This window comes from Rhea pennata, chromosome Z (genome assembly GCF_028389875.1).
Source record: "Rhea pennata isolate bPtePen1 chromosome Z, bPtePen1.pri, whole genome shotgun sequence".
Lineage (NCBI taxonomy): Eukaryota > Metazoa > Chordata > Aves > Rheiformes > Rheidae > Rhea > Rhea pennata.
Window position 1 is genome coordinate 31,916,961 of NC_084702.1, and position 25,429 is coordinate 31,942,389.

The 25,429-nt window shown below is 36.0% G+C and overlaps 1 protein-coding gene across 1 annotated transcript in view; it reads right to left on the reverse strand.

Moving 5' to 3' along the window:
* The window catches only part of CNTNAP4 (contactin associated protein family member 4), a 231,818-nt gene that overhangs the window by 53,764 nt on the left and 152,625 nt on the right, over positions 1-25,429 (reverse strand). Inside the window, exons 5-9 of the mRNA XM_062599127.1 lie at positions 18,173-18,376; positions 17,833-18,002; positions 15,508-15,651; positions 12,686-12,947; positions 5,624-5,773 (exon numbers count right to left, since the gene is read on the reverse strand). Coding sequence (XP_062455111.1) covers positions 5,624-5,773; positions 12,686-12,947; positions 15,508-15,651; positions 17,833-18,002; positions 18,173-18,376 — 930 coding nt within the window. The remainder of the gene's footprint in view (positions 1-5,623; positions 5,774-12,685; positions 12,948-15,507; positions 15,652-17,832; positions 18,003-18,172; positions 18,377-25,429) is intronic.

A 25,429-nucleotide genomic window follows, 5' to 3' on the forward strand; every position in this document is an offset into this window, starting at 1 on the left:
ATACCATTACTGAGAATTAGCATATAGGATAATCCAAACAGCAGTTCAAAACTAAGCAATGGAATCAATATGTAAATAGATCGACTGACCGATCTTAGTCAGTAGTATTCGTTTACAATACAAGGTGAACATGATTTGGATGTGCTTTAAGTCAGAAACCCAGCCAAATAAGATACACAATGAGCTGCTAAATACAGTGATCTTTATTTATCAGTACAATCTTACCATTTCTGTCATCTTTAATAATATGATTGCACATATTTAGTACCAATAAAAAACAGGAATAAATTCCCCTGATACCAGACAGAAAAAAAGCTACATAAGAAAGCTGCTACACAGATAGGCAACAGTGTCCGGTTCATAGTTCCAATGCTGTAAGCATATCTAATCACATTGACCTTTCAGGTCATCTTTTCTAGGAAAAAAAAAAATTGTAGTCTTTCAGTTGACATGAAATACAAATGATGGTAGGTAAGGGTAAGGATCAGAGAACAGATCAGTACAGGTGAAGTTGTAGTATGTGTATGCTACGGACCTCCTAATGAAGAAGGTAGATAAAGTCTTCTTTAGGTGGTTGAAGAAAGCCTTATAGTCACAGACCTTGGTATTCATGAGTGACTTTAACAACCCTTGTTTCTACTAGAAGGGCAGTACATTTGGACATTAACCATTCAGGAAATTTCTGGACAATTTCTTGATGCAGGTGGTCGATGAACCAACTAGAAGAGACGGTCTGTTGGACCTTCTATTCACAAACAAGGAAGACACAGTCAAAGATATGAAAGTTAAAGTCAGTCCTGGCTTCACAAGACTGCAGTGTTTAGGATCCAGAGAGAAGTGGTAAAGATAAAAAGCAGAATTACAACCCTGGACATCAGATTTTGGCTTGTTCACAGGATCCCATTGAAACCTTCCTTGGAAAGGAAAGGGGCCCTAATCAGCTGACTAACTTTAAAGGAGAACTTCCTCAGATCACAAGAACAGTCCATGAATGTGCAGAGCAGAGCAACAGTGGTAGAAGGCCAGCAAGGAGGATCATGGAACTTCTGACAAACTTCAAACATAAAGCAAAGTACACAGAGGTGAAAGCAGGAACAGGTTATTTGAGGGAAATACAAAGACATCGTCTGCTTGTGGAGTAATGGAGTCAGGAAAGGCAATGCTCAGCTGGCCTTGAAACTAGCAAGGAAGACGAAGGGCAACAAGGCAGATTTGTATCAGTACATTGCTAGCAAAAAGAAAGTTAAGGCCTATTAAAGAAAGTTAAGGCCTCAGTAGGGAGGGGCATCTAGTAGCAAGTGATATGGACAGGGCTGAGTTGCTCAAGGCCTTTTTTTGCTTGTTTTCATAGGTAAGGCTTGGCCCCAGGCCTTCCAGGTCCCTAAATGTAATAGCAGAGTCTGCAGGAGTGAAGCAGTAACCACACAGAGGAAGGAGGAGTTAGAGATCACCCAATCCACCCAGGTCCACAGGGCTGTATGGGTTGCATCCAAGGTGCTACAAGGAGATCTCTGTGAGTGTACTCTGTCTTCATCTTTGAAGGGTCATTGCAATCTGGGGAAGTTCTTAATGACTTGAAATCAGTCTTTGGGAAAGTTATAGAGCAAATCCTCTCAGAAACAATTTCTAAAAATATGAAGGACAAGAAGTTAACTGGGAACTGTCAATATGGATTTACCAAAGGTAAACAACACCTGACAAACTGCATTACTTTCTTTGATGAGGTGACTGGCACTGTGCACAGGGGAGAGCAGTGAATATTGATGAGATGTGGGTGGATTAAGTGGATGATCAGTCTTGCTAAGTCCAGCTGATGGCCAATAACCTGTAGTGTCCCTTCAGGGATTAGTGCTGGAACCAATACTTTTTGATGTGTTTGTTAATAGCCTGGATGATGGGATGGAGCTCTCTCAGCACTCTCAGAAAGTTTGTAGATGCTACCAATTGGAGGCAGTATCATAGTTAGTATGCTGGAAGGTAAGGCTGCTATTCAGATAGATCTGGACAGAGCGAAGAAATGTGCTGACAGGAACCGCATGAAGTTCAGCAAGAACAAATGAAAGGTTTTATGTCTGCGATGGAATAACCCTATGCAACAACACAGGCTGAGGATCAACTGCTTATGAAGCAGCTCCACAGAAAGGACAGAAAGGTCCCAGTGGACAATATGTTGACAATGGGCCATCAGTGTGTCATTGCAGACAGAGGGCCAATGGGACAGAAGTACACTGGGTTGTATTAGCAAGAGTGCAGCCAGCAGGTCCAGTGATGTGATCCTTCCCCTCTATTCAGCAATTGTGAAACCAGATCTAGAGTGCTGTGTCCAGTTCTAGGGTCCCCAGCACAGGAAAGATAAGGACATACTGGAACAAGTCCAACAGAGGCTGTCAAGATGGTCAGGGAGCTGGAGCACAGGATGTATGAGGAAAGGCTTAGAGAGCCAGGCCTGTTCAGCCGTAGTAAGAGAAAGCAAAGGGGAGATTTTATTGCTGTCCACAGCACCTGGTAAGAGAATACAGAGAAGATGGAGCCATACTCTTTCCAGAAATGTGCGGTGATAGCAGCAAAGAACACAAGTTGGAAACAGCAAAATCTGATCATATATTAGGAAGAAAATATTTCACCATGAGAGAGGTCAAACACAGGAGTAGGTTGCTCAGAGAACCTGTGGGATCTCCATCTTTGGAGTTGTTCAAGACTTGACTAGATACAACTGCTTGCACAACCTGATCTAATCAGACCTGTTTTGAGCAAGGGGTTGGGCTACTTAACCTCTGGAAGTCCCTTCCCATCCAGATTATTCTAAATTCAGTGATTAACATTTTGTACGTATCTAATGTTATTCTTTATATGTTGTATTACTGATAATGATCTGAATTGCATTGTTCTTTGCAAGTTAATTACAGATTGATAATAAATCAAAAATCTACTTTGATCCTGATTTGATTTAAACAACATAGATTGAGTAGTTTTTACCCGTGGCAACTGAACATCACGTGACAACAAGTACCTGAATGTCTTTTTGGGGCGGGGGTGGGAGGGTTGCTTTCTTCTGGAGGGTAATATTGCTTCTGGGATGATGCACAAAGGCAATTCTTTGATCTTGAATAATACTGCATTGGGGTTCACATCATTCAAAGACCTTCTTGTTTCACTGCATTAGCAAGCAGTGGCTTTTAAGACTTCTCTACTCTTTAGAGCTAATGGGCACTTCCTAAAGTTCTTTAAAGACAGTGTAGAGATCCACTCCACAGGAAAACAAAATGACAATGGAAATGTGTATATCCACTCAAATGAGTGAAAAAGAACAGAAAAAGCATTCATAGTTTTCAAGAGATATAAATAAAAAAATGAGCTAAGACTGCAATGAAAAAAAATCAGTATCTTCTGGTAAGGAGCAAAACTGATTTTAAGAAAAACTGTTTATTAACTACTTATAACTACTTTAAGAAAAACAAATCCTTTGACTTGCAAAAGTCCAAGCAGGAGTGTAGTAACTTTTCAGTACCACATACACTTAGACAGATCAATGACAGATTTTAACCAAATGCTCTGCACAATTCTACAACAAAATGTTAATAATTTTTGTGTTATTTGCAGTGAAAAAATATGACACTCATTTGTGAATGAAACATGGAGTCCCAATTTTTAAAAAATAAATAGCCAATAAAAATTGACATCTTTGACACATTACTCTGAAAAATGTTATCTCAGGTTTTTATACTTTTAAAATATTATGTTTTTTAATTCTATTACAGAAAATGCAACACAATCATGAATAGTAATGAAAGTGAGGTTTTGAACTGTGCATTAATAAAAAAAGAAATCCGTTAATAATGACATATGCCTGATGTGCTTATTGTATTTTTAACTAATCTCTTTTTGCCCTTATTCAATTCATTATTATTCCAAGAACTGGGAGATGCAGCACATCCTTGATGGCAGCATGATTAGGGCTTGTGCTGACATCATATATTAAAGAATCTTCATGATAATTATACATTTTCTCAGTTAAACATACATGTTTCTCACATATTTTGTACTGTTTAAAACAAGAAAAATAACCATGATGTCTCCCTGGACAGCTCTCCTGGAAGGCTTATATTCACATTTTAACAACCAGCACACAGAAACATAGTACGCATCTTAACAAACTTTGAAAGTCAAAACGCATTGTTTGCATTTTGGCAGTGGTATATGACATAAAATTTTAATAAACAACAGTTTTCTAAACTCAGAAGGTTTCTACTTGGTTTTCTGAAAGTTGTATGACATGCACAAGCTGCTGTTTTGACTGTGAAGCTTAATTCAGAGAAGCTGAGGAGTGCATAGGCAATTAGCACTTTCAGTGTTCTTGGCATTAGTCTGCCCCCCTAAAAGATAAATAGAAATGTTCTGCTGTGTAACTTAATTGGATATGCTGCTTTTTGCAACTACCCACATTCTTCCTGATCTGTGCACCTGTGTTATCGGGCCTGCAGTATTCACTAGTGCAAATTACATAATGAGAGATGTGGGAACTAGGACCATTGTAGAAAGACAGAATTAAAAAATGTTTTCCCCCTATCCAAAGCCAATATTCTATATCTTTCTCTGATTATCATTTAGAGGAGTGAGTTCCATTATCTTTAGTAGAAAAGGCTGCCTGCCAAGTTTGAAACCATCTCAGAAGTCACATGGACGCTCTTGTAGTTGTTCCTAGACTTATTTTCTTCTTGTGAGCATGCAATTTATTCATGGTCCTTTTTTTTTCAAAGGAACTCTCTGTGGACAATCACTTGGTCCATAATGATTCAGGATTTTTTGTGTTTGTCACTCGTCTCAGGAATCAGAATTGTTAATAAAGTGTTCTGTCATGAATTCCTAAGCTCTTAGGAGACAAAGCATTTGGCTGAATAATGTATTCAGATACTGTTTAACATTGCTATTATGCAGTCCATTCTCAACAGATTCAGGTCCATTACAACTTGTACAATACGATTGGTAAAAATATGTGTTTAATAACAAAGTTACTTGTTTATGTTCCATAGCCTGCATATAAAGTAATTTGGAGACAAATAATGGACATATCCCTAGAGAAATGAAGGCATCTAATCTAGCTTTTAGGCTCAAGTTACATTCTCTAAATACAGTAAAGTGGTGGTACAGTGCTAAAAGCCAATTTTTAAGAGTATATGTTATGCATTGGATACATGTGGATACAGAAAGGATATTTGCACTAGTTAATAAACATGGACTTTAAGTGAAAACTTGAAGTGAGCCCAATGGAAGATTCTCACAGACATTGATGCAGCAATAGAATGAATGTATAGCATGAGAGATTATCAGCCTGCATTTGACTGACACATTGTCAGTCAGAACCATCATTAATTATTAAAACAGCATGGTATTAGAAAACTATGTCCTAAAAAGTGACCAAGGTTTTGAGTAGTCGTTTATTCTACCCAATACTACCGAACTTTGAGGCAACACAAATCCCCAAAACTCATAGTACTTGAAAAAAACAATTGGGCAAAGAAGATTTGAGGCAGGCCTAATTATTCTGACCATTTGATTAGCTATATCAGGGAAATTTATGTTTAAGTGTGGGATATTGCCAGTATAAATAAGGAACATATTTCACCTCCAAAGTAGAAAGTATCTGCTGAATAAATTTGCAGAGGTATGGAGGCCTGAGCAGACAAGGTCACATCATCGTCCACCATTACACTGATACGATTCCTCTTCGCAGAGAAGGAAACAGAATGCCACTGGCCATTATTTAATCCAGTACCTAGAAGGAAAATAAAAACCAGAATGAAATATATACATCCATTATTTGTTATACTAGCTGAACAGTATAGACTTTAAAGGAAAAGAGATTGTTACAACAATCTGTAGCCTGTGTAACAACTTGGAGTGATAATGAAAGAAAAAATGAACAAAAAACACAATGTCTTGAGTGAAAATAGAACATTCATCCATTCATTTTCTTCACTTCTGATAAGGGAAAATAAAAGTGCTTCAGTGAATAAGGAAAACCTGCAGTTATCCTAATTATCAGTAATACATTCATTTAATGTAGTGACTATTTAAAGTGTCCTCTCAGTCTAAGAAGGTTATCATTAAAACATCATGGTAATGACTGACACAATATTTTAAACATAACACATACTTTTACTCTACTACTACAAGGGATTATGTCATCCTTTAAAATCAAAGGTAGTCATTATATTCCATCCCAGTAAAATAGAAAAATCTTATGAATACTAAAAGCTTCAGCAACTGCCATGTCAACATCACAAGATTTTTTTTTTCAGTAGTCTGTTTTACATGAAATGCATGGGTAAATTCTGGAGCTATCTCCTGAGAATTTAGCTTCTAACACCAGTTTATGCTACCTCTAAATGAGTAAGTGTATGGTGCCACAAAGCAATAAACCTAGTCCTGATTCTGGTAAGCACTTACATATATATACACATTTTATTCAGGGGAGCATGTAAAAACATTATTATCTTTAAGTAAATGCTTTAAGTCAATCATGTTCTTGAGTGCTGTTTCAACAGGGATACTTCTTTTAGCTGAGAATACCACCTTTGAATCAGCTAATGTCTCTTCTCGATTACTGAGTGTCTCTGATTTGTGATGTGTGATTTCCTCTTGAAATTTCATGCATTTATATACTCCAGAATTTGTTTGTATTATGGAAAATATAATTTACCATTTAATGGACTTGTTCAAAGTAGTAGAATAGAGAAAAACAGAAGGATAAGAAGGTTCAAATAGCTAAATTTCAGCATAACCAAGATCCATGTATTGTTAACTACCACAGCACTAACAATTAAGTTCAGCATGTAATCATCAGATAGTGTTAGAATTGTATTAGAAGCTGAGATACATGATCTTTAAGAAAATGCCTCTAATAAGTTGAATATAATATACAAACTTTATATTACTTATTTCCTTACTTAACCAGTATTATGGAATGCACACAAAGAAACCTTATTCCCTAATAACACTAAAATTTTGCTCTATCCCCAGTCCGAGTGATATTATATGAAAACCATGGCCAGCAGATCATTTGATCTCTGTATGACCATTTCAGGGACCACTACCCTTTCAGATGTAATGGCAGGAAACACAGAGGCTGTTTCATAGCATTCTAGCTACTTATTTTGGCTACAATCTTCCTTGAGAAGTGGTATTTGAGGATATGTATATTCCATGTCTGATCTATCAGAAGTAGGAGCAGTACATTTAAGTTCATGGTGAATAATTAGCAAAACAACTAACAGAAATTTTCTGAATTAATTGATAGATGTATTTTCTACTTCTGTAAACCTCCCTTTTAGTGATATTTACAGAGATGGATTTTCTACTAAAAGAAAAATTTGAAATCTTATTCCACACAATATAATATAATATAACATTAAAACTATTACAGCTCTCTACCAAAAGGTCATCAACAGAAGGGTAATCTTTTGGTAAAAAGGATTTATATAGCCCTACAGGCGATGTGGAGGGAGTGACTGCAGTTTCTGTACATTTTCAAGGTCTCAAACTGCTGAAGAAGTCCCTTTGGACTGGTAGCAGTCAATATAATTTACTGTAGCCTTCAGGCTAGTGTATTTTATGTTAGGGTTGGCATAGTACTGAGCTGAGAATGAAGCAAATGCCTTAAAGCCCTAAGTATATTTTCATTATGTAATCTGTTGCAGCTCCACAGACATTTAAAAACAGAGTAGATAAAGTGTTAGAAAAATATTACTACTGCCTTGCAGTGTCAGGGGCATAGATGAGTCACACTTTATACTGAAGTTTTTAGACTTCACAGGTGTTATTATATATTTCCCCTATTATTTTTTTAGTACTATTTTACAGCTAGAACTCATAAAGTATATCAAAGGGTTTTACTAACTTCAACCCAAAAACTAACAAAGAATCACAAACAGATAAAGCATCCTTACATCTTTTATACCACTTTCAACCTCAGTGAACTATAGACTCTTTTATCAAACATGTAATAGGTATGCTAAAACAAAGAATATGAATCAGCCTTTTATTTAAAGCACAGCAAATTAAACCTGAGAAAGGCTCTTTTCTAATTTGCAGTACTGTATCCAATTTTCTTATATAAATCATTGTAAAATGATTCTTCAATAAGAAACTAAATTGTAAAATGTACATAGAGTATAACACCACTTGTAACATTATATATTTAAGACTAATTAGTTTTATAAAAGAAAAAGATTCTCCTACAAAGAGAATCCTCTCCTCACTCCTCATCTTCTAAAGTTCCAGCTCCTTTCACCTCATCTCTAAGATTAAGCAAGAAGGCTCTTTATTTGTTGAGGTAACTCAAGTGACTGATATTTTCCTCAGTCACATCTCTGCAATATGCTATGTTTTCCTCTGGTAATCTAAAAAAGTATTTGATAATTTCATTTTAGTTGTAGCCAATTGCTTTTAATTATTAGTGTTACATCCTGCCTCATTAACTTTCTGTTTTGGTGAGGGACTAATTGTCTAAATATTGCAGCATTTGAACAGCAAGGCAGGTAAGAAAATGCCCAACCATAAAGAAGCAGATATGGTTGGGCATAAAGAAGCAGATTGCATGAATGACTGAAATAGAAAAAAACATTTTGTTACTGGAAAATGGGTTATGGTTAAAAGACTTTTACAATTCTTTTTTTGTTTACTATCTCTCCTCATACTAATGTACTTAATGATAATAGGAGAGAGATTTTACTTCCTTTTTATATAGGCTGGTATGATTAGAGACACAAAATGTCCGCCTCGCTCAAAGAAGAGTTAAAACTTCTCAAAAGTGCCTTTCATTAAATATAGGAATTGATGAATGCCGTTGTCTTAACACAAAACATTCCTGAGAAAACAGCTGATTGCAGCTCTGGCATTGATAATCTTAATTAAATGCATATTTTCCTGTGTGAAGGCATGGTATGACACTTCATATGTGTGATGAAGGTGAAGGGACTGCTAACACAACCATTTCATCTGAGAACTGTGCTAATTGGTTCTCTAGCAGGAATTTTAAAAACGCCTTACCAGAAGACATGTTGAGAAAAAATAGCATATTTAATTAATTTATTGATGCATATTAACGTAACTGTTAAACAAGGTTTTCATTTTTTCACATTACCTGTACTTCCATCATTTTAATATTCTAGTATCAAAAAAAAGTCTGTGTGAGGTCTTGCAAAACAATGACCTATAACTTTATGAAAGCATATATCAAAAGTCAGTTCATATAGCTTATTGTGAGATCAGTGAGAAATTAAAAGCTTTTAAGTAGTTTAGAAATAACTTGTAGATTAGTCTGAAGTATAACTTCCATATTCAATGACTGTTAACATCATTTAATTAAAAGCTGCATAGAAAGACAGGTTCATATGAAAAAAAATGAGTAATAATATTTCAAACATTTGTACATATTGTAATTCAATTTGGACTCATCATTCAACACAAAATAAATTTGCATTCATTTTTTCTTTTCCTAATCTATGTTATTTCTTTGTGAATGTTTTATAACCAACTTGCAAAAGAGACTACAAAGGAACGATATTAAGCAACCCTTCTGTAAAAGAAGGATACAGCTTATTATAGCTTAATCACTCATGAATTAACATATTATTCTCCTCATTCTTATATGGCTGAAGAAATCTTTAAAAAACTGATGGTAATGAATTCTACAAACTGTGCACAAAGAAATATGCTCTGATTTAATTATCAAATTTTGTGTGTGTGTGAAAGCCAGGTCATAAGTCTTTGCCTGGAGGGGAACAAACCTGTCCAACCATCCATAATTTAATTACTCAATCTTCAAATGCAGACTTTATTCGCTTCACTGAATGTAGCAACAATAAACACTTCAAAAGCTCAGGAAAAAGTTCACTGTATGGTTTTGCTAGATAACTTCCTTCTCAGAAGAGAATAAAGCATTTTACAGTAGTTTCTGTCTTCGCAAGGACAAACACTATTCCACCTTATGAACAGCAAGCTTAACATAGCAAAATAACGTTAAACTCTGTTTCAGCATAACATTCGGGGATTTATTTTGAGGTATTCCAACTAATATGTTATGTATTTGATTGCAAGTTTGAAGTTGAATAATTTGCCTTACGTGCAAAAGTGCCACCACTTCAGCTGATCTATTGAAGTGACACTGCATGGCAGCAATTTCTTCTACATATATCATCTAATTGAACTACAATTAAAATAGCTCCTAAAGAGCCAAATACATCACTGTTAACTACATACCACTGGCACTCTTACTAAGGAATTGACATTTCCAAATGATATGCCTGGGGAAACCTTTTGTCATTTAAATGGTATTCTTTGTGCATCAGTTATTTTAGATTATAACAAATACTGGGGTTGATCCTACTGTCACCTACAGTAACAGGATCAAAGTATTTATGTAAATTTCAACATTATCCATGATCATTACTGGCTCACAATCCTTTCCTGAATTAAAATAAAAATTGTTTAAAATCTTACATTTAATCATTATACACCTGTAGAGAGATAATGAGCTCTGGAGTTATGTTTCACTTTTTTCTTTTTTTATTCCCTCATGGGAATTTGCATTTTGTGTCAGTGAAATAAGGAATTAATCTAAAAGAAACAAAGGTGGTATTGCTAAGGCACAGAACAAAGATTTAGGCCCTATCTCCAAATACCATGGTTGTTTCTTTGCTCTACTTGGCTCTGCCTTGGTCTCTCGGTCTGCCAAACACATGATTTGTGAGCATTTTAGATCAGAAGTGATTCCTATTCTGTGTTTGTACCAATATTATTTTTCTTGAGATTTTCTCTCTCTTTTATATAGCCTGTTGAATTCTGAGAGGTCCAAGAGGGTTAAGTTTTTGATTTGTACCACAGCAACTGCTGTGGTTACTTACAGTATTGGTTATTGCTCAAGAATTTTAAAGAAGAGCTCAAGAATGTAAAGAATTGCTCAAGAAGAGCTTTAAACAGCATCATTCAGCTCTCTTTATACTCTTACTTGAAAACTCCCATGCTTTGGTTCCTATCCTTCCAATGAATATACCTTTTACAAGAGATCAAATCATTGTACCTCCTGATCCTTTAAAGGTTTGTTGAGTACAATTGTAAACTTCATTTTTCCAACTTAGTATTCTCCCTTTAATTCAGTTCACATTGCTGGAACTAATTTGGTTTCTTTTCTACTAGTAATATTCCTGCTTTATGAATACAAAGCATGAAATGTATGTTTGTATCAAATCTAAAGTAGAGTCTAGGATCAATGTAATTTTTGGATGTGTTTTTGGCAGCCAAGTTACCCATTGTTTCAATGGCATATTCCCCCAGCTACTGGACTCGGATCTTCGTCTTTGTTCATGCAGTACCTACTTCAGTCTCAGTCTTATTTCCTCACCTTTATACATTCTTTGAAATCCCATTTATGCCCCCGACATCTCTCTAGCTCCATCTTTCCTGTATGTAACTCATCTCTCATTACCATTTTACCTTTCTATAACAGATGGTAAAATTCAATTAGTTTACATAACATATGATGAACCCTGAGCCAGTCCCAATGCATGAAGTGCCAGAGTGTAGTATACCACTAATAAAGCACTGCTAGGTGAAAGCATTGGCATTATCACATGGTGATGTTATCGCCTCTCACTATTTTTGGAAAAAAACATGGAAGATGGATGGAGTGGTTGTCAGGTAACATTGTCCTCCTCTCACTTTGAACGAAACAAAGAGATTCCTGGCTGCACCAGCAGTTTCAAATCAAATGACAACAGCACACAGGAAAAATGAGGAGCCTCTTGGTGAAACAGATAGAGCCCTTTCTCCCAAACTAAGTGAAAGTATGACTGGAAAAGCTGGGAGCTGCTTCTTAAGATCCTTACCAGACATTCTCTAAACTGTGTTTTACTACATTTTCTTCCTCTTTGTATGCTCACTTTCAAACAAGGGAATGGCTCAAAAGAATAATAAAGGGCATGCTGTCTGGAAACCTCTGCTCCAGCCCTGGGGCTCCCTGGAAATCAATGCACACTACCAAGTGCAGATGATCTAGTCTCAATTCAGTGATTAACTACAAAAGTGACCCTTTAGCTCTCAGTCATTCAGTCTCCTCAGTTCTCTATTCTTCTTGTCATTACCATACATCTTTTCTTAATCTGAAATCAAGTTTTTCTCAAATTTTTGGAACATAATATAATATTTGGCATTCTCTCCCCAAATTTAATAGAAAGCTCCTTAATTGAGACTTCTAGAAAACTACACAATATATATAGCAATGTATAATTTTATATACAAATGACTTACTTGATCCCTTGTGAAAACACTGACAAACGGCAATGTCTTAATGCCTCTGCTTGGTAGAGCAAGAAATTAATTTGTTTACATTTCACAAATGAAAAAGCTGCTAGATGTCTCAAAATGCTATGATTATCCACATGAACTGTACATACGCAAACTAAGGACTCTGCAACCTATATTCTTACAAGTAATTTTTAATCAAATAATCACAGGAAGAAACACACATTTCCATATTTGACAGAAAGGAAAGAACTGTTTTAGAAACATTTGGGATTATAATTCACATCACACACACTAGTCATAGAACCAAGTCACTGATGTAAGTACTAAATAACATGACTTATTTTTTCCCGCATAGGAATCTTTTTCTCTCCATTTCTGTTACCTGCAGTGATATCACTCAGTGTTCTTCCTGGTTTATAAAGACTCGTTTTAACTTTCCCATCACTCAGATATAGGAGAAGACCACCTGAAGCCTGGTATAGTTTAGTAGAAAACAGAAGTCCTTCTTTGTTCCAAGTGCGAAACTGGAAACTGATGGATACTTCATCTTGCCCTGAAGTGCCAGGCAATGTCAGATAACTGCTGGAGCTCAGAAATGTAACAGGAACCACCGCTGGCTCTAAACATGAGAAGGACAGGTTGCCCTAGGGAAAAATGAAACAAGTGCAGCATTAAGAACATTTAGAGTAAAATAGTCATGTGAACTTTTGTGTGGAAACTACATAGTTTGAAAACATTACAAATAGGAACTAATATTTATAATTTCTGAATGTGTTAGCCTAAGAATCAGGTATGAATATGTAAGAAGGTATCATTCTGAGAAATGTTTACCAAACTGTTTGACCAGAACAGACTAACCTGCTTAGACAAAGAGTGGCAAGAACCTCTGAGTGAATGAAGTGAGATCCTTAAATTACCTAGGTGATAAAATGGTATTTCGGGGTTTACATGGACTAACCTGTTTCTATTTTGGCTCAGCCTCAAGAAGCATCAGAGATTTGACAGATTTCTGAATGTCAGATAAAATGCCACTGAATGCAAAGTTTGGTACAAATATTTACAGAGGTCTGAATGCTTGTATGCAGAGGAACACGTTGGACTGGGCTACTTAGTGGTTGTGTGATAGTGTTAAATTTGAGGAAAAACATTATGTTGGACCCAGGAGCAGCCTTTTGAACTCAGTGCAACTGGAGACGTACACTGACCTGAATTTTCATTTTCACAGATAATCAGAGAATATTGCGTATATAAACTTCTATTACATTCAAATACAAAACATGCATTTTATAAAGCGTAAGGACCTTTGTTTTCTAGAAGGCCCATATGGACCAGATCATAAGATGCATTTAGGCACCTAATCTTTATTTTGTGCTTGACTGTTTTTGAAATCACTGGTTCTTAGATATCCAAATAAACTTGAGAGCATGCAGATTGACTGACTCTGAACTTAAACTGCAAACGCAGCTATACTGAGTGACATTAATAAGAAGATTGGAACAGCAACAAAGTATTTTTTGTGTCTAACATCAGAGTTAGTTAATACATCGTGACTCTTCCAAGTGATACAGGATATATTTTGATCTAATGACTTGCTGGCATCATTTCAACTATAACTAATTTGTTCTGTACAGATGATTACTAGAAGAATAATGTCTCCAGAAAATAAAGTACATTTAACTTCCACTCAACAAACAGCTTTTAAACTTTTAAGCATACATAGAACTTTGACCTTGTAGCACAAAGCTATAAAATCAGTTTAAGAGAAGTACCCACCAGTCCATAGCATGGCAAGACATTAAAGTTTATTTGTTTTCACTTCCTTCAAGGAAGATACATACATAAAAGCTCTGTCTTATGAACTCAACTGCAGAGAGACAGATAGTCAACTGAACTGACCCATACTCAAAAGGCAATCATCAGACTAATAAACCTTGTTAAACACTAAATGCTTACCATCTGCAGATTCCCCCTCCACATTATTTGGACAGATGCCTGATAATGGTTCAGGTCATATCCTGATACTGGGTGTTTAATAACGGCTCTGTGGTAATGTACATACTTTCTGGCACACTTATGTTATAAAATATTTCCGAAAAAGTTCTGCAAGTAGCACAATAGTTTATATTATTTGAAATAAAGATAATATAATCTTCTATAACAATAATTTTACAGTGTGCTTTTGCCTAGTTCACAGAGACTCCTCTGCAACTGCCCTCCCCCCATTAACCTATCAGCATCAGAAACGGGATATTATATGCAGATATCTGTGTAATGGATTGTGGGTGTTCACAGATGATGTTCACATGAGAAATAAAGTAAATTGTAGGAGATGCCATACATATATTTTTCTCGGACAGAGGACCAGATCTGATCGATCCTATTTTGAATCCAAAAGATTTGGACCTGGAAAGCATTTCATATTTAATTATTTACTTTGAACATATTCTTTGTATCATATCACTGTTGCTGCTGAAGATTTTAAATATTGCAAATAAAGATTGTTCTTGTTCTAGCTTTAAAGAAACAATGAACCTAGTAAAAACTGCAGAAAACTTTTGTTAACACCCACACTGGAAGTTAGCAACTTATTGGAACCATTTCTCTAAATGGTCAAGATTTGTCTACTACCACTGCTGGCTGTGTCGCAATAAAGGCACTACACCCACCAACATAAATTACAGCTCTTAAGACAAAAGGAGGTATAAACTGACAAACAGAACTTATTTATCAAATTTATAATGCTCTAGAAAAATAGAACATATCAGTATCTTTGGCAACAGAATGTTTATAAAAGGTACTGCTAGTATTTTCCCTAGTGACGTGCAGAAACTACAGCCAGAGCTTTGATGACTTCAGATACATCTTATTATACAATACATATGTATTATATATAATACATTAGTATACTTTTCATTATACTTATTATATATCGCTTCTGTACATGCACAACAGTAAGATATCACATACATATCTAAATATTTGCAAAACAGCTGAAAAATAAAACAAATCCTGTGCAACCTACTGGATGAATCTCTACTGCACCAGTGATAAAATACCCATATAGGCAATTCCTTGATTTTTCCTTCATTGAACAACAGAGATTTTCCAGAACTGTGGATTTACACATTGTATATGAAAGTGGCTGTGGCCTTTTTCTTTTTTTTATTATTATTCATTTTCTCTTTTTAATTATGCATCTCTTACCACAAAGTAGATCTGAGATTTATGCCTCTTCGCTAGGTCAACGATGTTCACTCCATTACAATAAATATTTTCAAAACACCCATAAAAGTTCTTGCGTGACAATGTCCCTGATTTTCCAGGCACTGGGATCCCTCCAAAGCTGAGCTTAGAAAGAGAAGAGAAATCAATAATATATTAAGTAATTTTCTAATGAAAAAGGTTGCCACTAGTGTAAGAGCAGAAGTCAAAGACTGGCCACAACTGAATCTGCTACTTCTTAGCTATTTATTTGTGTCATATCTATGGACTAAAAGAACAATCTGATAAAATGCAGGCTGTATCAAATTACATGCATCAAAACATTTTGAAATGTTGGCATTTTTAGAGGATATTTTTAACAATAATGTGGATATAGAGTCTTACCAGTTTTCAGCATCAATTACAGTTGCAGCATCAAAAAGAAGAACAAGATTGGACAATGCTAAAAGGGAGATGAGAATTCTCTAACTTCTTTAGTAAATTTGAGTCTGACTTCTGCACTAAAAAAAAATCATCAAATTAAATTATTCTGTTGCAGTTCAAACCAAAGGAGAGGATTTTAAAAAAAATCTCAGAATGCTTAGGATAGAGACCTATTAAATTCAAAATATCACTCTGTCTTAGTAAGTCCCGGAGGCAAAAACTGTTAGAAAGTAGTAGATTATTTTAGAAAAGGATTGTTACATGGTTGACCTGAGTTATACTCTGGTGTATGTTTTTACTATTGGGCATCATCACAAATAGGATGCTGGCTTGGGAGACCTTTGGAACTCACTCATTCCAAAGCTATTCTGATTAACATTCAAAATGGCTGTAAGAAAGGTCAAATGAATTCTTACAATTTAGAAATAATGAACATCCTGAATTTTTTTTTCTGAAAATAATTATTTGAATTTCATATAGTCTAACTCACAAAGGATTTTATAATATCATAAACATTTTCATTTTTAAATTTCACTTCACATTAAAGTAATTTTATAAAAAAATCGAAATGAAATATTAGGTATTGAATACTTTACGTTAAAAATAACATTAAGTAATTAAACTGGGAAGTTTTAATTGCCAGCAATGTGTTACTAAATGCAATGATTCAGACTGTTGGGGAAGTTCAGACTTTTTAATAAGTTTTTGCATTAAAAACCTCTCCTTTCTATCCTGTTCTATTGAGAACAGTCATAATGTAAGCACTAGTATGTGAAATAGAGGAAAAATAAATTTGTAATGATAGCTGATTTAGTAAAATAAGTTTATTGTCCACAGTCAGTTAAAACTTGAATGTATTTGTAGTTGCCTTTCCTCCTTTTTCTTGTGTGATGCTCCAAGCTTTAGTATTATGTCTTAGATTCAGAAATTTTAAACAATATCCTGTCTTTAATCATCCGAGTAATATTCTTGAAATGCAACATCACAGACATGGAACAGGAGAGAAAAAGAGGAGAGCATTCAAATCACCATTTTGAAGGCTATGACCTCTAAAGGACAGTATTAGACACCTCCATAAAGTAGTTGTAGAACACTTAAATTATTATTTCTCCTAGAAACCTGCATTTAAAGTGTCCTCTGACATCATTTACTTTTCTTACATGACTCAGTCAAAATCAAGGATAATAACTAACAGAAGTGAATTAGTTGCCTAAAGGAAGGTGCTATAGGTGCTATGGTGCTGATTCAGAACTTGAATTGATAAATAAAGTAATGGAGATTTATGGGTTCAAGTGGGTTCACTCTACCCCAGCACTCATCCTCTCTTCCTAAAAACAGGAAAGGAGCAAATATAATTCAACAATATACCAACTTACAGACCATGGAATAATGGTCTATGGATTGTATTTGGAAAACTTTTGCACCATGTTACACGTACTCCTCATTGATGTAAATGAGATTACCTTACGGTACCTTTGTCAGACTTACTAGGAATTTAAATTTTTACCTAAACTCTTCTGAAATGGGCTTTAGCTATACTGATTTACTGTAATTTTCATCAAATAATAAAATAAGTAGTGTTATTTGGTGGTCATTCCTCTTCTGTTTGCACAGGACTCAGCACATGCACAGCACTACTGAAACAAAGACACCAATAATGATTTCTGAGGTGAAAAAGATGGTCTATTGAAAATTTTGGGCTTTAACTTTGGTAAGCTAAGCATTAGTAAGCTAATGCTAATCTCTCTTCAATCTGTTCCTTCGGGAAATAAAATTGGCTAAAGTCTACAAACTTCCCTAAGTAAGTTCTATATCCTCTGCTTATTTCATTATATTTACATAACAAAGTTAATAAATATTATAAATGAAAGGTAATTTTCACACCTCATAATCAAGGTCCAAATAATTGAATTCTCCTTTTGCATGAAAATGATGAGTGTGTTTATCCACTGTAAAGTTTACTTGATTGTTAAAATGCTCGATGAGGACAGAATGCCAATGTTGATCATCCAAAAGGCTGCCCAGGGTGATATTAATTTGGGTATTAGCATCACCTTGAGAGGAGAAGAATAAAAAACTATTAATTTCACATAAAAAGTATAAATATTCAAATATATACTGCTAACTTATGGTATACAATACATTAAAATCAATTTAATAAAAAGAGTTTTACTCCAATAATATTCAGAAGCTACATTAGACTGAATAAAAGTGTAGCTGTTACCTAAATTAATGAGTAAGGACAGCTTCCCTTTAATTAATTCAAGTGTTAGATGGTCTCCATTTTGTCCTTCTCTGTGGAGGAGAATTCCATCACTTTGCATTGTCTTAAACTTCAGAGAAATCACATCTTTCAGTGCACTCGTGGGTTTTTGATTAAATGTGTAAATTAGACAACTTTTCCCATCGAAACCAACCACCTCAGATCCTAGAAATACAGAAATTAAAGACAATGTATAATGTTATGCTGAAAAGAAACCTTTGCATATTCAGTTCAATATTATGAAGGCTGCCACTAACATCCCTAAATTCACCTATGCCCAGTAAAGAGAAGTTTGTTAATGCTATGTCTAGTATTCCACAAATGTGCAGCCTGGCCTATGTTAGTGATGCTGCTATTATAAAACAAGGTGAGCTGAAAAGATTCCACTTCTACCCTTATCTAGTGCTGAAATCACATGCTGAAGCATCTTTGTTGCCTTGGAACCATGAAGCACATTAATCAAAAGCAGAACTGGCCAGAGTGAGAATTTCTGTTAATTTCTCTCTGCAATTAATTCAAATTAACAAAATAAATAAGAAGAAAATAATTTCCATTATGTTTAACTGATTTTTAGAGACTTCATGGTAGGCTATAACTTCAAGTCACTATTAAAATCAATCTGGATAGCTTTACAGTAATTCAAAATAATATTATGGCATATTATTCTAGGAAAGAAACAAAAATACTCTAAAAGGACAACTCATTAGTTATAAGTAGGGCGTGGTTCTCTTTTCATCAAATGTTACTTTGTGGACATCATAAATGCCATTTTCAACAGCAACTTTAATTAAGCTGAAATGCAGCTTAATGCAGAACTTGAATGCAGGTTAATGATGACTCTGTATTGTCAGTCTTCCAGTACAGCCACATAGTCATTGAGTCACACAAACAGAATCACTGAGGTTGGAAGGCACCTCTGGAGATTAGCTAGGCCAGCTGCCCTGCTCAAAGCAGGGTCAGCTAGAAGAGGTTGCTCAGGGCCACATCCAGGTGGGTTCCAAATATCTTCAACAATAGAGATCCTACTTTTTTTTGCACCCTCTTGGGCAATCCGTTCTGGCATTCCATCGCCATTACCATAAAAAAAAACAAAAAAACAAACAAACAAAAAAAAAACTTACGCTTGAACAGAAGTTCCTGCATTTCAGTTTATGCCCATTGCCTCTTGTCCTGTCACTGCTCACCACTGAGAAGAGCTTTGTTTCATCTTCCTTCCATCAGGTATTTATAAGCATCGATGCGGTCTCTCCTGAGCCTTTCCTTCTTGAGAATGAACAATCCCAGCTCTCTCCTTGTATGAGTTATGCCCTAGTCTCTTAATCATATTTTGTAGCCTTCTGCTAGACTTGCTCCAGTAGGTCCATGTTTCTCTGTCTATGGTGCTTCAGACTTGACAAAACACTCCAGAGTTAGCCTCACCAGTGCTGAGTAGAAGAGAAGGATCACTTTCATGAACCAGGTGACAGTGCTCTTCCCAATGCAGCCCAGGAAGCCATAGGCCTTCTGTGCTGCAAGGGCACACTGCTGGCTCACGTATTGACCTTGGTGTTCACCAGAACCTCCATATTTTCTGCAAAGTTGCTTTCTAAATGGACAATCAGCAGTAAATACCTTACTAGGTTATTTTTTTCCCTTGATGCAAGACTTTGCACTTCCCTTTGTTGAACTTGATGAAGTTCCTGCCAGCCCATTTCTTCAGCCTGCTGATGTCCCTCTGAATGGCAGTACAACCAATGGTTTATCAACCTTTCCTCCCAACTTTGTATCATCTGAAAAACTGCTAGGGATATGGTTGGTGCCATCATCCAGGTCATGTGTGAAGATGTTAAAAACATTGGTGGCCCCATATATCGAACCCTTGGGATATATCACAAGTGACTAGCCTACATCTGGACTTTTTGCCGCTGACAACCACCCTTCGAGCCTGGCAGTTCAGTTTTCAATTCAGCTCAATGATCAAATATATAGCCTGTGCTTACCAGTTTGTCTATGAGGATGTTATGGGAGAGAGTGTTGAAAACCTTGCAAAGGTCAAGACAAGAAGTATCCACTGCTCTCCCCTCATCCACCAAGCCAGTCATCTCATTATTGAAGATATGAAGTTGATCTGGCATGGTTTTCCCTTCAGAAATCCATGCTGATCACTTCCAACCATCTTTTTGTCCTTCGTATATTTGAAAATAGTTTCCAGGGCTATTTACTCCACGATTTTCCCAAGGATCAAAATGAGGCTTGTAGTTTCTCCTTCACGTTCTTCCTTAAGACAGAAGCGACATTTCACTGTCTTCTTCCAGTCCTCAAAAAAAGCTTTTGATCACAACTTCAAAAGCAGTCAAGAACTGACTCACAGTGACATTGGTCTGTTCCCTCAGAACTGGGATGTGTATCCTGTTAGGTCTCAGGAATATGTGTATGCCTAAGTTGTTTAAATGTTCCCTCCTGAACTGACAGTAAGTCTTCCATGCTCCAGACTTTCTCAGCGCTCTGGGAATTCCTGAAGGCAAGTATATGACCAGTAGACACTAAGGTAAAGAATGCACTAGTATCTTTTCTGTATCCTTTGTCACCAGCTCCCCTGCCCCTTTCAGCAGCAGGCCCACGTTTTCCTTCACCTTCCTCTTGCTGCTGACGTACTTGTAGAAGTCCTTCTAATTGTCCTTCATCCAATTTCAGGTGGGCTTCAGCTTTCCTAACTTTATCCTTGCTTAGACGGTGTCTCTATATTCCTTCTGGGTCACCTGACCCTGCTCCCATTTGTATGCTGCTTTTTCTACATTTGAGTTTTGTCAGGGGTCCTTTTCCATGCCCTTTTTTGTCTTCAAACATGTTGAGCTTAGTGGAGGTGATCTTTGAAAATCAACCAGCTGGATCCTTCTTCTCTTCAGGGCTGTCTCTTATGACACTTTTCCAAACAGATCCCTGTAAAGACCAGCCTACTTTCCTGAAGTCCAGGGCTATGATTCTGATTTTTGCCTTATTCCCTTCTCCAAGGATCCTGAATTCTACGATCTCACAGTGACTGCAACCAAGGCTGCAAGGTCACATTCCCAACCAGTCCTTAGCTTCTAAGAATTAAGTCCAGGAGAGGGCCTCTCATCTGCTGCTTAATCACTTGTGTTAAGAAATTAGCATAGCTTGCTTGTGCCTTATCTTCCAGCAGATATTGGAGTGGTTAAAGTTCCCCTTGAGGAAGGAGGGTCAGGACTTGTGAATATCAGGCTTCACCCAATTGTCTGAATCTACATCTACTATCATGGCATCATCCATGTTGATTTACCCTATAATCCTAACCCTCAAATTCTCAGCTGGCTTGTCATTCTCCCCCCAGGCAGAGCTCCATGCATCCCTGTGGTATTCTCACATAAAGCGCTTCTTTGCCTCCTCAGCATACTGGCCTTTCTGTCCCAAAGAGATGGCGTTCATTCATGGCAGCACTCCAATCATGTGAGCTATCACATCACACCTCTGTGGTCTCAGAGAGATTGTAGCCCTTCGACTGCATGCATACCTGCAAACCTTCTGTTTATTTTGCATACTGTGTATGTTAGCAAATAGGCATTTGAGAGAGCCACGCAGTTGTGTTGATTTTCCCAGTCATACTTGGTACGTGCCATATCTCCTCTGGCAGCATCATCGATGCGTATGTGGAAGATCAGTGAATAGGAGTAGTTTGAGGGCTGGACAAACCTTGTCAGTATCCTGGGTCTGAGTCCTCAGCAAGTAGAAAAACTCCCTAGACAGCAGGTCAGGTCAGCAGATGGCTCCATTCCCCATAGCACGGTAGGGCCTCAAGAGACATTTGATTTCATATGACAATAAACAAAATAATAAACTGCTAAGTCCAACAGAGGAAGACAACAGCAAGACTGAGGAATTTTCATTATATGTGTGTGTGTTTGCTTCCTGACTTACTCTGTCACATTCATACTTTCCATGACTGTACTGGAAGGTACCATCTCACAACTTGCAAGAGAGTGCCCCAGGGAAATTTACTTTCTATTTGTGACAGTGTTTTATCTAGTTTCTTTCAAGGTCACATACATTTACTTTACCTGAAGAACTGATTTTAGCCCAATAATATAAAAGAATATCTGTCAAAATCAGTGCAGATTAAACAAGACACACACAAAGGAACCAATAATAGTATGAAAAGCTCATAGAGTATTCACAGTTCATAAGTAAAGAAGAGAAAGGTAATTGTCCTTGAAAGGTACATTTGTGAAATAAATGAAGATGTAAAGGACACCCAATAGAACACGAAGTTACTTTTCAACTGACTGGTTGACTTCATCCAAGTCAGTGGAAACCCATTATCTATTTACTAACTTTATTCAATTTCAACATAAATATATCTCCACATTGTTGGCATGGAAAAGAACTCAATTAAAAATAACTATAGTATTAAAGTCAGTCATTTATGTTCAATTTTCAAAAACTCTTGTCAATGCAGCTATGTTTTTAAATGTAGTTTTTTTCATTTTCCATGTTTCCAACACATCTGGTAATGTGTTTCAAACTTATGAAGAATTCATTTACCAAATGTACAATGAATGAATATTACATTCTACCTAAAGGGATCCTAGGTTGACTATTTTACTTCAGTATGTCATTGCATGAATATGGACAGTGAAAGCATAAATCAACGTCAAATTTAAATAATGAATGCTAAGTTTAATAGCTTTACTAGAAGGTAGGCACTTCGATAATATAACTTTGTATACTGTCATGTATGTAGCAAATGAGCTAAATCCTGGTTAGCTGGTTATCGGTAGGCACTGATAACAGCATGGCTTTTACATTGGGAGCATACTTTTACTATTAGTTACTGAGAAAGTTAATTATACAAATACAAATGATATTTATCCCTGCTATCTAAAATATATTTCACTATTCTGCACTACTATATCCTAAGCAGCAACTCTACTCTATCCAAATTTGGGAAGTAAACAAAAACAAACTTTTCCCCAATAAATGTGCATGAATGAAGACTATGAAAAGACTGCAGGTAATAGGTAAAACTTCCATGAAATTTCTTATTTCTGTTTGTCTTCACCAGCAATGCATTAATGACAATAAATAAATAAAGTTACAAGAGATAAAGTTGGATCTCCGAAAGGCTTATCAGGATAGAAGATATGAACTCAAATACTTAGGGTTTTACAATGTTTCATTCTTCACTTTTGCCACCTATGATCAGCTCCTAATAGTCTCTGGGGCTGAACATCAGTCTCTATGTTGTTTTTCTTTGGTCTGCTGTTATAAATAAGGAAAATAAAAATATTCTGATTTACTTTATGAACTCATATCTTTTATTTCACAATTATTATAAAAAAGATGTGCCTACTCACAAATTATTTTAATCTAAATCCTTATCATATTGTGAAAAATACCTTTGGAAGCGATTAAACGCCTCTGAACTATTGGGAATCCTGGAAGCTTGTTCACACACCATAGGATCAAGAGTTCTAGAGATTTAGAGGAAGACTTTTAGCTACAATATTTTTGTCTGAAAAATGTTGACTCGATATTTACTAATCTCTTCACTAGTTATTCACCTAATATTTTATAAGAAAAAAAAAAAACTTCAAACAATTCAAATTAGTATTTTCTCTTGTTTTTAGATACCCTTGTTTCTGTCTAATTGTATAATAGGATAAATCTGGTCACTGGCTCTTGCCAATTTTAGAGAGAGCAGACCTGAAAAGTTGCATTGAGTTCAGAAAAGTTAGGTAAACTAGGACTGCTTGAAACAAAGCTTTTAAAAAATATGCTACAGTAAAATTATTCATAATCAACCACATTTAAAATTAACTTTTTATAATCACATGCACACCAAGCCCCTTAAAATGTGCTATACCAGTCATAAACAGTGTGAGAAGTCCTTTCTCTGGCTATGTGAATGTGTCATCGATTTTATGCATTCCAGCTGTGAAGGGAAGGCTCACTAAGCCTTATCCAGCTCATTTAACAGCGTTAGAGCCAGGACTCTGGCAGAGCGTTTTCTTAGCTCAGTATCTATGGTGTTGTGTTAGGCATTGCATCTAGTAGTGTTTAATTCCCAGTTACTTTTCTCCTACAGTCATATACCATGGCCATTTTTGTGTTTTAATACATCTTTCTGCCTGTCCTATGAACCAGGCATTACCTTTTTCTGATTGTAGCTGCCACTACCGTCTTTTAGAGGACAGAAAGAGCAAGAGAGGATTGTAATGAAGGGAGAACGGAGTATGCCAAAAAGATTTATAAGTTCAATTTTTAAGTGCCAGGGGATAATTTAACTTGAACAATGTCAAGCATGACTTTTTCCTCACAGGCTGACATTTCAGGAGGCAGCAAACCGCAGAAAACTTCTGCAGAGATGCTCCAGTTTCTCTTGCACACATTGAATAGGAAGAACCAGCAGTCAAAGCCCAAGAGTTTTTGTTTGTTTATTTTTTGAAACATAGAGTATTTGTTTTCCAATCATGGCATTAGCAGATTCAGTCAATTAATATTAAGTCCAGCATTTTACCTGCAGGTGGAATACGTCTTCCTTTTTTTCTATGAAAAAAATCCTAGAGCAATGGCAGGTGTAAAAAAACTGAGGAACATAGCAAAAGTAGTGGGGTAAGGAAAGAAATAAACATGAGCACAGAGGAATCCTTTTAATATTTCAATTAATTCCATCACTGACTACTCCTGTTTGGCCTTCCTTTTCCAAAACTGATAAGAAGCAAAAATGATAGGACTTATTTCATGTGTGATTTACAAATATACAGAATACAACAGCCTAGGCCCAAGGAATTGGTCCAAAATGTGTTCTGTATAAAAAGCTAAAGAAACTCATAATAACCAGCCCTGTCCTGTGGATATCACTCATGGACAACATTGATTCAGTGGGATTGTAATAAAAAGATGGTAGGTCTGAGGACACCAACCTGTAAGTTCTCTGTAGCTGATATTTTGGCTAGCAGATAACAAAGCAGAAAAAAGTAGTGCTAACAATGCTTCAGTATGCATCACTTAACTAAGATAGTACTTACCTCTTTTGGATATAACAGAAATAACTTAATCTATGGAATAATGAGAACAACTTTACACTATCTTTGTAGTTTTAGTTTAGTTGCATAATTTGTAACAGATATCACTGAAGAAATTGTTGGGTTTTCACTTGAATACAGGGCACAGTCCACATACTCACTGGTAAAAGAAAGGGGCTTACATACTTTTACAAGATAG